The 19,362-nt window shown below is 32.0% G+C and overlaps 1 protein-coding gene and 1 pseudogene across 1 annotated transcript; one reads left to right on the top strand and one right to left on the bottom strand.

Annotated features, from left to right (window-relative positions):
• Window positions 1-891: 891 nt before the first annotated feature.
• Window positions 892-3,017, top strand: LOC121799159 (annotated as a pseudogene).
• Window positions 3,018-10,681: 7,664 nt separating this feature from the next.
• LOC121799569 (ethylene-responsive transcription factor CRF4-like) lies at window positions 10,682-12,140 on the bottom strand. Its single transcript, XM_042198976.1, has one exon. The coding sequence runs from the start codon at window positions 11,937-11,939 to the stop codon at window positions 10,812-10,814; it is 1,128 nt and encodes a 375-aa protein (XP_042054910.1). The 5' UTR covers window positions 11,940-12,140; the 3' UTR covers window positions 10,682-10,811.
• Between the last annotated feature and the right edge of the window lie 7,222 nt (window positions 12,141-19,362).

Genomic DNA, 19,362 nt, shown 5'->3' with positions numbered 1-19,362 from the left:
AAAAGAAAACAAAGCAACATAAAACATTAAAAAGAAAAAATCAACTGGCATGAAAGCTTCTAATTCTAAATATGCACATGCCATTCAAATTCCTAAAGTAAGAAATCCTAGTAGAAAATTAAATGAAATTAGATTTTTTTAAAATTGAAAAAGTAGAATAAAATACATTAGAAAAAATTAAATAAATTAAATTGAATTTGTGTTTCAAAATTAAAAAAATCGAATTTTATAAAGTAAGAATGTCATATTTCATAATTAAAAAAATAGAAATTTAAATGAAAGATGCGAGAATCTACGGTGATGGACTAGATTAAATGAAATTGGAGGAATGATGGTGAAAAATTGTAAAATTATGCTATACTTAATATTTTTACTCGTATTATGCCATCACAAAACGGGGTAGCAAAATTGTGGCTACTTCCATAGTGGAAGGCCTCATGACAATTTGATTTTATTGCTAATACATTTTAGTATATTTATTTGTAAATACTAAATTTAGGATCACTTCTCACTCATAAGTCATAACATCTTTGATTATAGCTAAAATGACATTACTTTGTCCTTGTAAGAATGGTGAAGATGCGTTATAATAGTAATTGTTAATTTTGAAATTTCTTTTTGAACAAAAGATTCTGAAATTTACGATCATCTTCGAACATATACATATTTGTATTGGTGTCACTAATTTATTATCCACGAATTCTTAAATAAGATCTTCTACATGTTCTGAATTTTTTCCTATGTACACTAAAAATTATTATTTCGAACTCAATATCTCAACAGCAAAAATCAATTTTCAAAGTTTAACAAAAATAAAATCTAAAGTTTGATGATGTCGACATCATCAATGGGAAGAAGACCAATGAGAGGGCGAATGTCGACACAATGAATATCCCAAAATACAGAATAGAAAGAAAAAATGATTCTCCAATCACTTTTTTAGGGAAAAAAGAAAATAATTATCCATGAAGTTAAACTCATTTTTGTAAGGTCACGCAAACAACCAATCCTCTGCAAATTCCACCATTTATCATTCTATTTGCTTTGCGATAATTTTGTATATCCAGCGGGGGGAGCCGTCCGTTGTTTCTCCCTGGTATTGCTTCGAACTTGTCGACTCCCTTAATTTTCATTTTCGATTAATCTCTTCCTTATCTTTTTTTATGAGAGAATTTGTACATGAGTAAGTTTTGTTGGATTGCAGTAAAAGGCTCATGGCATCGAAGAGGATCTTAAAGGAGCTCAAGGATCTTCAGAAGGATCCTCCTACCTCTTGCAGCGCTGGTATGTTTCTATTTCTTTTAACGATGATATTACCGTGGGGAATATGCGGTTTCTTTGATTGTTTTTTGCTAAATTTATTGATTTTAATTACTTTTTTTGCCAGATCTTTGTTTTCATAGTTCTTAGCTCTACCATAGTTGGTTTTGGCTTGGTAATTTGTTGCATTTCTGTTGGTCTTTTGCTATGGCTTTATGTTTCCTTTTTCTATTATTAATTGTCATTTTCGGCAGCGGGATTGGGATTTAGAGAATAGGGTTCTATCAGGTGGAGAGTTTCAGAAACGAAAGAACCATCCAGTTTTTGTAATACTCAGTAATGAAACAGCATTTTGTGTAGTACTACTTGAAATTGTAGCATTGCTGCAATGTAACCAAGCATTCAAACAATCATTTGTGGTTATCTGTTTGAAGTAGACCCTTAGCTAATAATTCCCTTTACTCTTTAATAGAACATAGTACTAAATTCTCTGAAGATTAATCCACCTTGATTGCAGAATCATTCCTCTCTGGCAGTGGCATCTGTTTTGTAGGGAAAATGAAGTTTCTCACACAATTAATTTTGCTGAATGGTTGTTAATCCCGAGTCACTCTTTAAGCTGTGAAAGCAATTCATTGTCTTTACTCTTAAGAATCTGAAAACGAAATGCATATTAGCCGTTCTGATCATATGTAGTGTGTTTAAATACTTTTCTTGCGCATGCAACAGAGATATCTTGCTACCTGACTTCTATTGATCTATGCTCTGATCATGGCGACGTGGCTTTCTACCTTTCAGATCGCAGGTTAACTTCCTAATGACTTATCCAGTTATGTGTACTCAGCATATTTCAGGTCCTGTTTCTGAGGACATGTTTCATTGGCAAGCTACCATCATGGGTCCTCCAGATAGTCCGTATGCAGGCGGTGTTTTCCTAGTTACCATTCATTTTCCTCCAGATTATCCTTTCAAACCTCCTAAGGTGCACCACTTCACCTAATATACTCACCCTCGTTCTACCTTTCCTTCTTTCTGAAGAATGGAACTATCATCTCTATGGATAATATGATATCTCGGGTTTCAGTAGCCATAGGCACTTATATTACACCAATCAAAATATGTGTTTCTTATGCATTCACATTTCACCAATTCTGCATGTAGCTTTCAGGACAAAAGTTTTTCACCCAAATATTAACAGCAACGGGAGCATATGCCTGGACATATTGAAGGAACAGTGGAGCCCTGCACTTACCATTTCCAAGGTTTGTTATCGTTATGGCTAACCTTTGTTGCGTAACAGGTTCAACTAAACCTCCGATTGAATGAATCCTCTCATATAACCTTGCTGAGGGAGTCGACTTTTATTTTGAATAAGAAATTGTGTTTCCAGGTGTTGCTCTCGATTTGTTCTTTGTTGACGGATCCAAACCCCGATGACCCGTTGATGCCTGAGATTGCCCGTATGTATAAAATGGACAGGACCAAGTATGAGACCACAGCAAGGAGCTGGACACAGAAATACGCCATGGGATGATCCTGTTTTGGTATCATTATGGCCTTATATTTATTTTAACTACATTGTGTTTCTTTTTCCTTTTTAAAAAGATTTATAATTGTTAAGTGTGAAATAGTCTAATCTGTGTTTCAATTCCTAAATATGGACGTAGTATAAGGGAAAAGGGAAGACATACATGTTACTACTTTGAAAGTGTTGTATTTATATTGAACTTGAAAAGCATTTACATCTATTAGTCTCTCGTGAGTGTTGTCTCAATTTTAATTAAATTGAAAAAATACTTTCACTTCAAACACAAGGTATTGTTCATAAATCAAAATAAACTCAACCAAAAAGGGAAAAAAGAAGAAGAGTTGATATATAACATACTCCTGTATTAGTAATATGTTAAAGATTTAAACAAAGATTCCGCAAATGATAAGATAAAAAAAGAGAAGGTAAGACGCAATACAGTAAAGGCCCATCAAATACTAGGCTTTGCAAATTGGGGCGGCTTAATATATTAACACTGAAAGTACCCAATTAAATAATGACTAGTGCTATTTAGCTATATTAATTTTTAAGCTGTAGCAGATCATAAAATATTTATAATTTTCATATTTCAGTGATACGTTTAACATTTTTTTTGGCATTTAACATCACTCCTTTATTGTATTTATTAAATAGTAAATATATCTCCATTATACTACTATTTGGCTACATTATGGTCAAATAACTTTTTTCTTTGATTAATTATAGTTCAACAAGCCATTAGATCTGACATGTAACCTTTATGGATTATGAGAAATGGTAGATGACTAGATGTTAAAAAAAATAAGAATGATCGCTCGTATTGCCACCGCCTATGATAGACGGTTGGTGGAGTGGCTGGGCATGTAATATACTATTTCATCCCAACTAAACTGATATACTTGACTTTTTAGTTTGTCTAAAAAAAGTATAATTTCAATTAAACAGATTAACCAATAACACTTAAAAATCTCATGCCGAAAAAGAAATATGTCATTTTAGTCAGGACAGAAAATAGTACGGATTACTTCGTAGTTAGGAGGTCACTCGAAATTTGAATAGTTGCTTCTAATAAAGTGATAAGAAATTCGATTTGAATAGACAGTTAAGACACGCTTTTCCATTAGCTTCGGATTAGTGCAGTCCTCGTATCATTTGAAAAAAACGTGATTCTCCTCTTGTCACTTTACTATAAAACGGCGCCTAGAAGTCTGAAGAATGATAGTAGTTCGAATTTTAATTTAAGGACGATTACTAATTGGGGTATTATTACTAATTTGGAATGAACGATTAATTTTTAAGCACATCACTCTCTGTTGTCTATTAGTACTTGCCATTCATTTGGAGTGTGCATTTAGCCCGATCAGTTTAAGACTGCAATATATGGATTATAATGAAAAATAAAACTAAAAATGAATAACAGCAAAGCAAACAAGTATTTCGACTTGGATCGAATTTGCCATTTCAATTTAATTTTACACACCTTTATTCCACAATTTGATTTCAGTAGGGACTATCTTATGGAGTATATGATACATACGATGTCCATATCAATAATTTTGGTAATGAACAATACAAATTTTAATAAAAAGTTTATAAAGTAGATAAGATATAGAGGGAAAAATAAGATTGTAAATATTGGTAGGGAAAAAAATACCATATCGATTAATTATGAACGAAGCTATTATTATGAATATTTCATACTCATATTAAAACAATTCGCATAAGCACTCAATGCACATATTTTGACCAAACAACACGTCACGTTAAGAGTCAAGCTAAAACATGAGACATGTGCTTTGATAGCCTTTGAAGCTTCGCACACACGTAGTACACATATATATTGAATAGGAAAATATGTCGTAAAATACTTTGTATGGACGAACTCTGATTTTGCACATGATTTGGAGAAAATATACCAAGTTTTAAATGTTCTAAATTATCCCCAGTTTTTTTAATTTAGGCGAAATCCAAGTTAATATTGAAATTTAATGCTTACTTGCCTAAAATTCAAGTGGCTATGATATTTTTGTACAATAATAAAATCATTAATTTTTTTAAATAAAATAAATGGTCGTAACTTTTATAAGTTATGTTGTTTGCACTCTAAAGTCTAAATAATTTGATGCACACTTTCAAGCTTCGAAACTAGAGAATGACAACGTTCAACCTGCATTTTGCCACACCGGTGAATTCTCCAGCGACCTCGTGTTCCCAAAAAGTTTCGAGACAGCACATTCAGGGAGAAGGTGAGCTTGATGACGATATTGAGGTTGAGTATCCGCTGTTTGCATAGGATTAATTATTTAGAGAAGAATTTACCCAACGTACAAAAGCTATGGTATTTTCCTTGTATTTGGAAAATTAAAGATTTTATTATTATTATTATTTTACAAAAATGTCATTTTAGCTAAGATTTCAATGTTTTCTCCGTGGCTTCAATTTTTCCTAAATTATAAATCCGCGAAATTTGTTAATATAAACGTTATTTTATTTCATATGTCGAGAATTGTGTTGCTTAATGTATTTTATAACAAAATTTTGTAAATTACTCCTTAAATACAAAAACAAACTGTACATCCATGATCTACCACTACCACTTTCAGTCACTTAATGTGATACTTTCTCCCAAACCAAAAGTTGGAATGGTCAGTAAGTGTTGAAAGAAGCCAAGAAAGAGAAGTAGATTAGTAGAATATTATTGAGATATAATTCAATTTATTGACTCACATCATATGCTTTATGAGATTTATATATATATATAAAATTACGGGCGGGGTTACAATGTATATATATCCTCCCATGGAGATGTACATAGTTGTTTTATTGTTGAAGTGAGATTTTAATATAGAGACAAGGAGGTCACCTTATTTGGTTAAATAGTTCATCTTTTTCACCAACAAAAAGGAGTGGAAGAAATTAGATGTGGGAAAAAATGGTTTAATCCGAGTAAATGGGCCCAACTAATACTGTCGGTTGGTTGACCTACGAAAATAGCCCATCAATAAGAAGAACAACTTTTTATTGTCCAAACAAGTCCTGACGCAAATCACGTGCCTAATTATATTTTGAACTCAGTAAGCCCATTCTTTGAAAATCAGAAGCCGCTCATTACTTAATAATTGCACGCCTCTATTTTCCTTGCTTTCCCATTTATAAAACAGACGTATGCATACCCACGCACAAAATACCAGTAATTGAAATGTATTTTAGTGTAGAATCTATGGGACCTGCTGCTAACAGCTAACCCCATGAAAAAGAACAAAATGAAGTTAAAAAATGATGTGTGGTGTCAGTGTTCATTTAAGTGGCAATGCGATAAAGTTGAGAAAGAAATATCCTTCTCTACCTTCCAAAAGCCTGTAACCGCACCGTTGCATTTCATACGTAGGTTATGACTATGTGTATCTGTGAATTTCTGCTTAAAAAATAGGAGTAGTATCATTGGTTATAATATTTAATTCAATCAATTGCATTTCCTTATTAATGAACTCCTATATATTGACTTCGGGTTTGTTTATATAAAAAAATGACATATCGAATTAGTTTTAAAATTATTAAATAATAGTAAGCATTAAGTAAATTGAGTTTAATTTAAGCTGTAACTACACCTCTAAATTAGCACTAATTACTAAAACAGTAAATTAAAACTTTGTGTATAAAACGGTAGAAACGATGAGATAAGACAAGAATGAACAACAGGATGTAGATTGGATTAGTTAAAATAGAGGTTCCCAGAAAAAGTAAAAAATCATGTGAAGAAAAGCATGATGACTGTAAACTGTGAAAGGTGTGTAGCATTAAATGGTGTTGGGCAGACATAAGGTGCAGAAATTGAAATAGTGATAACATTAACTATTACACCAAATCATTACATTATGATATCTCTAATAGTACTTCATACGGTGTATGTGTACATCTAGGTGGACTAAGGATGTTTATTTGGTGACTGAAGCAAGATCTGCCCCTCCGATGTTAATTGCGCTATGCCCCTGCGGGCAAATGTTTATTCGGTGATGGCTATGTGTAATAAAGGGGCAACAGCCAAAATAAAATACTACTACTAATAATAATACAAATAAAATCACATTTATTTTTCTTATTCTCTTCACATATATGTAGGCAATATTTTTTTTCTATTGTCTGTATAATTTCATTTTAGTATTTCTTTACCACTTGAATAATTCGGTGGTCTGCTGTTACAATAGAAGAAGAAGAGTCGCTAAGTAACAACAAATTTACCCAATGTATGGGGATTAAACCCAGTGTTGTATGTATATGGAGTACTCCCTCCGTCCGACGAATAGGAGTCTCATTTTTTCATTTTGATCCGTCAGCGAATAGGAGTCTCGGTTCATAATTACCATAAATGGTAAAGAGGTCCTACATCCCACCAACTCATTCCACTCGCATATCATTCAAAACAAATATATACAAGTGAAACTCATATTTCACTAACTTTCTTTCATATACTTTTCTTAACATTTATTGAAACACGTGCTGAAAAGGAATGAGACTCCTATTCACGGACGGAGAGAGTACTTCTGAATCTATTCGTACGTGATAATATGAGATCAAATTTATAATTTTTACATAAGAACTAGCTTGTAGTTATAGTTTGATATATGAACTAGCTAGTAGTTAAGTTCTTCTTAGCTGTGATGGTTTTGCAAACTACATGAAAATAGTAATAAATTACATTTTGAAAAATATAACAAGAACACCTAAAAAGATGCATGTGAGATTTGAAAATGAAACCTTTGTGTTTCACCCCATGGCTAAATCCTTCCAAAACGACTCCTCCTTATTTTAGGAGCATGCCAAGTAAATTTTGAAAGTAGTAAGAGGTGAATAGTTTTACTGTATAATTCAAATGTAGGAGTATTTGTTGAGGTAATTAGGAAAGAAGGAGAGGTAAATAAGTAGTGGAATCAAGCTAAAGTCAACTTCAATAAAGTTATTTATGTGATTTGTTTGATGCATAGGTGTAGCACTGTAGCTCATGCTTATTTTCATAGACTCATATTATTCCACTCTATGTCAAATACAAAAGCCTCCAACGGCCAAAAACCGTGTACCATATGTAAAGAAGACATTAGTTCTCCACACAATTCTCATTTTCTTTTTTTAATTTAATATGTATTTTTTGTGTGAGTGTTTAGAAGAAGAAAAAAGAGTATATACCATTTTAAATTAGGGAGCACTCATTTTGTCAAAAGTATTCTAAATTATAAAATATACTTAAACCCTAAATTATTGAGTTTGTAGCTTCCTAAATATTAACGTAGCTCACCCTATGCAATTGTATATGTAGTATTTTTTTTATTGGAATACAACATCATATTGGGCGTTTTAATAAATACTTCACATGTTCGTCATTAGAAATCTCATTTATTAGTAACACAGGTTTTAAGATATATTAAAAAAGTGATGAAAAAAAGGTTAATGGAATATAGGTCACACTTGTATATATTACTAGTTTTAAATGAAATAAGAGTGGAATGAATTAGTGGATGGTGGGACCCTATTACCAATTATAGTAAAGTGAACCGGAACTCCTATTCACGGACGGAGGGAGTATTACTCTATCCATTTCCTTGAATACAAATTATTTCGTTTTTAGTGTGTTTCCTAAAAAAGAAATTCTATATTTTTAGAAAATGGATCTCATAATCCACTAACACTAATTTCACTAGTTTTTCTATTCATTTGTCTTACTTTACTCATTTTTTTCTCTTCCTTTTACCTACTTAATCGATTTTGCATTGAAACCACCTATAATTTCCAAAGTTCTTATTTTTAGAAAATATATGGAGTATTAAGAAATGATTGTCGCTTTGTAGCCTTTGACCATGCTTGACCACTACAAATTAAGGTACAATTAATCATTTGAATTTTAATATTGATAATAATGGCATTTTAAAGTATAAAGGGAAAAACTTCTTCAGGTTGTGTTTGTAAAGTTTGTAAAACGTTAATCTTCGTGAAAATAAACACGGATATTTAATTTTTGACTTGACTAATCTTTCATTAACCACAAAATTGCGGTTTACTTTTTTCTTTTCGCATAACTTGTGTAGTATATAGTATGCATAATTTAAAGAGAACTTCAATTAAAATTAATTGCTGGTTTTATTGGTCAAAGCCTATTAAAACAACAGTAAAAACAACTAAAGAAATTGTGGGCAAAAGGTTTTCAGTTTCAGACATCATAATTTGATTGGGAGCTGGTTGCTTCTACACGTTGATGGAACGTGTGGGGGCGTGCGTGGCTGTAATTTCATATTGGCCTTATCGAGTCTAACTTAAGCCTAAACTAATTTCTCATTTCATTTAATACAAACATACTATAGTAGTGTACCAAAAAGAATGTCACAGACGAAATAATTTGTGTGCATTGCATTAATCATGATTACCAGCGATTGGCTCTTCTTACTAGTCATTGTTCTTTTTGAGTTGGAGTAAAATGGAAGAAGTTGTATTTTTTAAACTCCTATGCCCCTCCATAATTATTCATTTAATAAAACAATTTCAAGTTTAATTCCATGCTGCTACATTAATTATTTTGTAGCTGTGACCCACCTGTAAATGGTAAAATAAAACAAATATAAAATTTTTATTGGCATTCTGATTAGTTCATAGTTGTTTTAGTTAATGCCATAAACTTATTTTTTAAACGGACCGTTAGCGTTAGAAATTAGGATCTTGTTTCCATAAAATATTTGACACGATTCTTTAAGGAAGAAAATACCTTTTTAGGATCTTGTTTCCATTCAATAACATTTTAGTTGTACAAAAATGCAGCTGGATTTTAACTTCAAACTATTTCCGTAAGTTATAACGTTACAAATCTTGACGAAATAATAATAATAATAATAATATATATTGCCAAAATATAGAACACTATATATGCAACTATGATGTTAATTGGTAATACAATTTTAAGTACGTAATTTTTTACTTATACAAATGATAATGATTCCATTCTATTCGAGTAATTATACTATTTTTATAGTACGTTAATTAGGTTAAAAACTATTACTAAAAAATATACACCTAGAAAATATGAGCTATAATTGCTAAAATGCACATAGATACTAGTACCTATTAATGGTTTGACTTAATTTACAATTGTTTTTTATATCCCATATAAATCTATTTCTAATAAGTTAAATTTAACGTCAAAATACTGAAACATATCATATATGTTGTTTATTAATACAATATCTTTTTACTATGTATTCTTTAATAATGTTAATTTTTATATTTCGAACTGTGCAAAATATATATGCAAATATAGGCTATATTCTAGTATTGCATAACCCAAAAAAGGGATGGAATTTACTGACGTTTTCTTTCAAATTTAGGATTTTTTGAAAATTTAAAAGCATCTTCTCAATATAGAATTAAATTTCTTTAGAGTTTTCGACTTTCGTACTTGACCACAATTTTTTGAATTATGGAAAAAAAGATTCATCAATGCTCCAACGCAACGTGTGTAAATGCATCGCACAAACAATAATAGTAGTACATAATAAAATTTCTTTACTTATTTGTGGTATTAATACGTGCCATAAATTAATTACCATTACGTCACCCCCACCGCGGAATTCGACCTTGCCACCAACGATCCGTCGCCATCGGCGAAACTCAATTATATTTATATCGCCGTAATTATTTATGTATCAATATAATTTTCAGTACCATCATTAGATTTCGGTACCAAAAATCTAAAACACAGGTTTTAATGTTGTTGGTTCTATTATTGTACCAAAAATCTCCACTTAGAGATCTCATTTTCACTTAATTTTCTCAAAAATCAAATCTGCGAAGACCGAATTCAGTCAAATGAACAAAGCGTAAATCACGCCAATAGAAACAAAATGGAATGCCAGATCAACCTTTTTTTTCTTAACTAAAAATCTCTTCCGAATACACAATTATTTTGTAATCTAAACAAAAAGATATTGAAACTCTGCCCTTAACAAAATTGCCGTTAATTGGCAAGTAGGGAAAGGTAAAAACACTAGGACACTTGTACTACATCTGCAATCATAGTATCGAATAAATTTTCTTCTTCCACTCCAACTAAACTTATGACATCAAACTCGCCGGAATATTGTTGAAACGACGGATCATTAAAATCCAGAAACTCCGACATGTTTTGAAGCTCGTCTTGACGGGAGCATTTAATCTCACCAATACAATGATCTTGAAACGAATCCTTAAACAGACCCGGAAATTCGTACTTCAACTCTCCGAAATCAAACGAATAATTGAAATTCCCAACTAATTCATCATCCACCGGAAAATCATCTCCGGCTCCGGTTAAAAGACGATCATTATTTGTTTCGTCAAACAACAATGTCTGATCTTGCATATCGAAATTGAAGAAATCATCCAAGAAGTCGGTGGTCATAGGCAAGGAGTCAGCACAATAATCCGGGGTTGCAAGGTGTGCTTTCATCTCCCAGCACACTTCCTCTTCGGTGGATTTGGAAGCGCTGGGCGAAGAGCTGTCTTCGCAGCTGGTGGGGCTGCTTCTGAAGCGGAGAACAGAAGCCGGCGAGGAACGATTGTGGAAATCGTAGCTGGAGACAGAATCGTCATCACACGAAATCACATTGTTTTTGGGAACGACGTCGTTTTTAATTGTGGGAACGGCGAAGTTGGTCAAGGCGTCGGGGCCGCGGAGTTTGATGGCGGCGTTGTCGTAGACCATGGCGGCCTCCTCTGCGGTGTCGTAGGTCCCAAGCCATAGCCTTATTTTTTTGCAAGGGTCTCTGATTTCGGCGGCCCATTTGCCCCAGGGCCGCCGCCGCACGCCGCGGAACTTGCGGCACTCGCCCTCCGCGGGCTGCTTGGGTTTGGTTTCTGCGGCGGCGGCGGCGCGCTTTCTGGTGGTGTTGTCAGCGTTGGCTGTCTCTATTGTGATCTCGCTCACGAATTTCTTGACGCGGCGGCGAGGGAACAAGAGCTCCTCCTCGTCGCTGGAGGAATCGGTGGCGTCGGGATCCGTCACGGAAATCTTGATTGTTCTTGCTCTTGGCTCGTTTGGGTGAGGTTTGACGGTTTTTTTGATGATTCTGTTGTGCACTGTGTGTTTGAGAGGCCTTAAATTTGCAATATCCATCTTTGTAGCGGCTTCACTCATAAAAGGATGGGATTGTTTTCATGGAAGAAGAGAGAAAAGAGGGAGTTTTTTCATTGAACAAGGGAGAAGAATAAGGGGTGTGTGAGAATTTAAAGCTGAGAAATATTGGGCAAATAAGGAAAGGAAATAAGTAAAATATCTGGATTCCTTTGGTGTGATACGAATTGGGAGATAAAACTTGAAGGAAAGCGGAAGTCTTTGAGTGTGAATAGATTAGCGCGAGCACAACGATGAAATCGCTGTCTTATAGGATCGCCCAAATCCAAATAGGTAAGCACAAGTTTTTACTTATTTATTTTTACCTTTTTGTTAATATTTGATTTGTATGAGATTCGTTTAAATATATGGTGAATAAAACGGAAAAGTCTACGGAGGTGGATACCGGCCAACGCCGCTGTGGGCCTGGCCACCTTGCTGCTTATTGGTGTTGTGGGATGTTGACACGTGGAGTGTGTGGGACCGAGATGGGGTAGGTCCGTGAGCTCTGCTGAGTCAGTTATAACCTTTTTTCCTATTAAACAAAAGGAAATGGTAGAATAGAAAAATCTCGGGTTACGTGCGGGTTGTCACGTGAGGCCCAGGATGCTCGGCCCAGTAAAAATATGTCGGTTATTGACTAGTAGCGTTTTTACTGCTGCTAATTCTTTGCGGCTATATTTTCGCACATTTTTTAAAACGAAAAACAACCTTGGATTCCCCGCCATTTTTTATGTATAGCTCGGTGGTTTTCATCTTCTCCAATACATTATTGATTGATTCAAAAATATTTTACTTCCGCCTACAATATTGGATTTTGTTTTGTGTATTACTATTATAAATCGACTTTAAATTTATGATAAGTATCGATAAATTGATATAGATTATGGCGCTTTAATATTTTTATATGTTAACTCAAAAAAAGTATTTAAAATAGATTCTAAAATACTAGTACTACTTATTAATCAATATTTAACACGGAGTAGTATTAGACTAGTTGTGAAAGGAGCAGAAAATCATGATTGAAGGTTAAGAAATATTTGAAACTAAAATTAACTATAAATTTTTTTATATAAATAAAATTATAGCTCTTTTGTCTTACTTTATTTGAAACATTCTTTTAAACATGAAGATTAAAAAAAATAAGTATTTAGAGGTTAAATGAACAGAAATTAAAGTGAGAGAAATAAATAAAGTTTTTTATCAAAAAATTACACAACTTAATCAACTTGAGATAATCCAAAAGTAATAAAAATCAACTGTCGTGGAATTAAGAAAGTATGTTCAAGATATTAAGCCGCAATTAAAATTTAGACGGGTTTAAACAACTAGTGTGTACCGCGCAAATAAAATAGCAAAATGTAGAAGTATAAATAGTAACTTTTGGGCATCTTTAAATTTGGTGATGCAATATATGAAAAGTTAGTGACACTATAATGTTTGGCGCCAATATAGAAGTATGGATGTCAATTTATCCTTATACCGAATAGCCCGACAATTTATAAGATTGTGATTGTAAAATTTAAATCCGAAAAAAATCACAACTTAAATGATCATAAATGAATAACCCACAACATCATAGGATTGACTCGAAATTAACTTTAGCCCCATAGGATTAAGCCTAAATTGAGGTAGTAATTTTCATTATTCAGTTTTCATTTTTCATTATATTTTTTTAAATTTTTAAAAGGTAGTCCAATAATTCTTTTTCAAATACTTTTGAAAATATATTTTGATTTATTATTTGAAAGTTACACACATTATTTTTACACTTAAGGTTAGAAATTTACAACCCGGAAAATTCATAACTCGAAAGACATGTACCTAAATAGCCCGAACCAGAACGGATTGGCTTGTTCGACATCCCTATGTAGAAGTAGAGAAGTTAATTTAATTATTTTTTTGAAATCCTTCAGATTTAGAGGTTTTGTATATTAAGAAATATATATTTAGGATGAGAAGAATTATGAGTGAAATGAGGCGGAACGAAAGTTTTTTTTTTTGCGCATCAAGCGTAATTATTTGATATTATTATCGTTGTTATTAATTTAAATTTATAAATATTAATTAAATTCGAAAATATTATTGTATTTTTCAAAGTTAATTGGGGCTTGCCTCCTAGACCAAACATTGCCTCTCGTTGGGTATGGCTGATAAGTAATTAAGAAGAAATCAATACACACTATAAATTTGAGTTACTGATGATTACTACTATTTGTATTCCCTAAAAATTGTTCCACTTTGACCGCACAATATAAGTTTATGAAAATATAAAAATTGATGATAAAATTATTTAAACCTGAGTTATATTTTATTTTTTGTAGTACTGTTACTTTTATTATGATAAAACAGTAAACATGAGATAAATTTGGGAAATAATATTTTTTCTTGTTACTTTGTTTTAATTAAACAATATCATTTTAAATATCACTAAAAACATTATATGTACATATAATATAAAATTAAAACTTTTCTCTAATCTCTATATATGTAGTATGTATCTATTTTTATTTTAAAGTAACTATTAATAAAACATCTATACATAAAACATATATACTGGATATTAAATTTTATGGTACTTTACCATTGGAATAGGTACTAATTATAGTGCATTTGAGTAATTTCGATGAGATGGGATTAATTCACATTCCATGCAAAGGAAAAAATATCCCTATCCGTTACAATATTTTTCGATGAGATGGAATTAACTCAGGTTCCATGCAAAGAAAGAAAAAATGTTCCTATTCTTTACAATAAATATAAAATGCAAACTTAATAATTTGCCATTTGAAGTGAACTACTAACATAATACTACCAAGTTTTCATTATTATACAACCGGCCACATCCACCACATCTCAATTCATTTATTGCATCACATTCAGTTTACATAGTAGGGAGTATCAAATACTAACTAGTAATCGAAAACTTGGTATGTATGATGTAAAATAAATTTTATACTTTAGATTTTTTACAATAAATAAAAAATTTATGAAGCACACAACGTAGAAAAAGAGTACATGAATATGGGTGGTTAGGGCCTAGCGCGGCGAACGAGGTAGAGACTGCAACGGAAAAACAGGTTAATGGAGAGATAACTGAGCTAGCGGGTAAGAAAAATAAAAAAATCTATATTCCATAACTTTGTTTAAATTATAGGGATATTGGTCTCTAAAATCATGAACTTTGGTCAAATTTTGGTATTTCCCACAAACTTTGAAATTGGTCTAAAAAATCACAAACTTTACATTTTGTTTGTTATTTCCCATGGCATGTCAATCACCATAACCAACCAACTTCCTTGCATATTTTATCCTACTTGGCACTACTAAATCAACGTAATTTTTTACATAGCATTTTATCCTATTTGTCACCAACTTAAAAAGTAATCTAAAATATCATAAACATTTTACGGTTGCCCACGTATAATAATATTTTTTCTGAAAATATTTTATTTGGGCTGCCATGGGAAATAACAAACAAAACGTAAAAGTTTGTGATTTTTAGACCAATTTCAAAGTTCGTGGGAAATACCAAAATTTGACCTAAGTTCATAGTTTTAGGGACCAATATAATATCCCTAAATTATACTCTAAGATATTCATTATTTATTTTGAAGAAGGATCTATATATTGGAGTACTATAAAACATGCATTTCTTTAACAAATGTTTGATGTTTACATAATATTAATTTCATCATTTGTGTACGTGTGGCTTTGATCATGGGTTTCTCTAAAGGCAATGAAGATTTAGATTGGCCGACATGTCTTGCTTGTATTAGACGCCTAATAACACGTTTAATTCTTCAAAATTGGAAGTTAATAAGCGTGTTCTCATTACTCCACGCTTCTTGTAATCATGTAGCAAGTATAACGGTTGTTTGCATCAAAATCAGAGCTTTTGTAGTTTACAAACATTTAATTCAAATAGAGCATCATAATATATGGAATTAGAAATGAGGATTCAATAACGACTATTCCCGTCAACAAATTAAAATGCAAATTCTAGTCAGATTGTTAATTTACGAACTTAATAAGTTAAAAAGAATGAAACAAGCATAAGATATGGATTTTGACCTAGAAAAGAAAAAGGCTACGAAACAAGTGGTATATAGCCTTTTTTTATAGCAAACAAAGTGGCATAGATAAGTAGCAAGTGCAGAAGGCAGCTTCTGCATGAATATAAACACATAACATAATAAGCCTCTTTACGTAAGACGTGACGGACATAATTAATTAATTTAAAACTAATTGTTTTTTGCACTTTAACAACAAGGCCATCTAGGACTTGGTGATCACTGTTATCAAATTAATAAAGCTCTTTGGACTTGATGACCATTGACTTATTCCCCAACTTTTCTACCACATATATATATAATGATCTATACAATATACATACATATATACACAATGAGAGGATAAATCAAAAAAACTTGATGTATCATAAATTGATTCTTAGGTTTTTTTGAGTCCGATACATGATCAATATATGTAGATTTTAGATTTTCGTAGAAAATTTTGATTTATCATCAATTAATTAGTTGAAATCGTAGATTAAAGTTGGTTTTGTCGAGCTTGATCTCCTTATGTTGTTTGTTTCGTGATCTCACTGGCTCAATGGAATAAGTGGGCAAACTCCAAGATTAATTTGTTACGTATTTTTTTTTTCTCTATTTAATCATGGATGCGCTTAATAGCAAAATAAATGGGTGTGCTAGCTCCAATATGGAGTATATGTATATGATTGAATTCCTTTGGGATATGTGGTAATGTACAAAATCAAGGAGTATATTCATTACAAAAAACTTATCTTTTTATAGACATAAAAATTGAGATGCAAAATAACCATAATTTAAGATGCAAAAGAAAGCATCTCTAAGTGTATTGTACATTATATTAATCTTTTGGTTTTTTAGGAAGTTTTTATTTGTGTCACCTAATTTTGGTTGGGATACTAATAATAATGACACTTTAAGAAGCGTTGGTGACATAATTAGACACACAAATTAGTGTCCTTAATGCTGTTAAAATGCGTCTTTATCTGATTTTTTTATTATAGTGATTGTTAATCACTAATCAAGGCTCAATTATATTTAAAAACTATTAACACTCCTCGGCAAAAGCATTAATTTCAATGAAAAAGTTAGTATAGCAGCATCATTTCTGGGTCGATTTTATTTCATATTCATCATGGATATTTGTCAATGAATTCAATTGAATTGCATGAGACTATATATAGCATTTGTAGTTGCCACTTGAATATAGTTATATGGCATATTAATGAAAAATTAAGTCGGCAATTAAATAAAATGCTAAAACTAAAAACCAATTCCATCTTTGCAAAAAGTGTTATATTTGGAAAGATTAAAGTCAACCTTAAAATGCGTTAATTTATGTAGTTTTAATTAAATACGATAAAAAATGATTTTACCACATAAATAATGATTTTACCACAATAATTAAAACTGTTGATCCTGTATATATAATTAAAAATGAAAAACATTGTCGACGTTAAATTGTACTATACTATTAATGAGATGCATCCCCTTGGAAAATAATATGGACCAATAAATCATGTAATACTGGTTTGACTAAAATGCGTTAAGAAAAGTAATTAAAACACAAAAAAGAAAAATATAGATGAGAATCCGAAAAATTATGGCTCAGCTTTTAAATGGGAAAAAGAATTATTGGTAAGTGGAGCGCGAAATTGTAGTGTCGCGGGAAGAAGCGACAAATGGTTCCGCTTTCTCACGTGGTCCCCACCTGCCACCTCCAGCAAACCCAATCCACGCCATTCAACCTTCGTATGTCGTGACACGTGTCGCCCACACTTGCTGCTTTCCACTTGTACACTCATATAATACCCTCTATTCAAAATTATTAAATATACATAAAAATTTATACTACTAATACTTCTTCCCAATATATATTTTTTAATCCACCCTACTAGAATATTCATTTTCTAAATTTTTTTTAAAAATTATCTTGAATTACATGAGACTCATTCTCTACTAATAATATTTTAATTATTTTTTCTCTTTTATCCCTCTTGTTATACAATATCAATTTTACATTAAATTTAAATCAAACCCAAAATGCATATTCTTTTAGGGCGAGGGAGTATAAGGTAATAGTACAAGTAAAAATTCAATGTATATATATCCGCATATCAATTTTTCATACTTCCTCCACTCCATTTTAAAAAATACATTTTTATATATAATATCTCACTCTACTACTAACATATTTCTTAATTTTTTTTTATTTTTTTCACTTTATTAGCGTAGCCTATTTTCTTTACACTAATTCACTAAACAAAATTGCATAAATTATTGTGATTGCATAAATTATTGTGACGAATAAAATGCTCCATTTAGATAGAGACACAAGACTATAATTCTATAGTAAATTGCCGGTATGTTAAATTCAAAAGGCCATATAATACTTTTTTGTTCTAATTTTATGCGAATTCCTGAAGTACATATTTTTAAATTAAGAGTAAATTATGTCTCACTCTATGCCAGTCTAAGTGACACATTTCTTTTACGTACTTATTTTGGGAAAATGATACTAATATATAGATAAAGTAGAGAGAAAGTAAATTAAAAGAGAGAATAATGCAGTGGGACGGGGGAGTATATGAATGGACTATTTTAACTATTTATACTGTATCATTTTCACAAAACACGTGTAATGTGTCATTTAGGCTGGGACGGAGGGAGTATATGAATGGTACTTTGTTTTTATTTTTCTACGTAGTATACGGTTACATTTTTCACCATATATCAAAATGGATTTTTTACGAGTGGCTAGATTTATGTAATATAGATTGGATTGATCATCGCAGATTTTATATATACTGTTTCAAGCAAATCCAATCAGCTTAATAAGTGAGTGTGACTCCTTGACTTTGAGGATTTTGCTTGATTGTTGCTTTTAAGTCAAATTAGGAAGATCTAGTATAATTTTGGAAAGATAACTCCATTATTTTACTATAAACAATATGGTAGATGATGCGAATCAAATTGTACATTTTTATTCCCCTAACTTTACATGATTTATATAGTTTGATGCTTGCAAAAGTATGTTTTTTGGTGTAGGAATGAAGCCTGGATGGACTGCCCAGAAAGCTCTCAAAAGGAGGCACCTGATCGGGTGGATTTTTATGCCTATTAATTCCACCCGGCCGGGTGCAATTTTTAGTGCATGGAGAGTCCAGAGCATTTCACACCCGACCGGTGAGTTGTGCACCAATCAATCACCCGGTCGGGTGTTTCTTGCGATGCACCCAGTAGCAGTTCGCCCGGTCGGGTGAATTTCCTTTTTAATTTTCGCCCGGTCGGGCGTTTCGGAGCTTCAACCGCTAATTGGTAGTTTCATCGGCACTTGAAGAATAAAAGGAGGAAAAGAATCAGACGCAGGGAGGATTTCGGAGAGGAAAAAAGAG

The sequence above is a fragment of the Salvia splendens genome, chromosome 4 (assembly GCF_004379255.2).
Source record: "Salvia splendens isolate huo1 chromosome 4, SspV2, whole genome shotgun sequence".
Classification (NCBI taxonomy): Eukaryota; Viridiplantae; Streptophyta; class Magnoliopsida; order Lamiales; family Lamiaceae; genus Salvia; species Salvia splendens.
The sequence above is the reverse complement of the archived record's forward strand: the minus strand, read 5'-3'. Positions and strand labels throughout refer to the sequence as shown.

Bases quoted from the DNA above. Each gene is read 5' to 3' on its own strand.
- LOC121799569 (XM_042198976.1), bottom strand. From the start codon at position 11,939: ATGAGTGAAGCCGCTACAAAGATGGATATTGCAAATTTAAGGCCTCTC.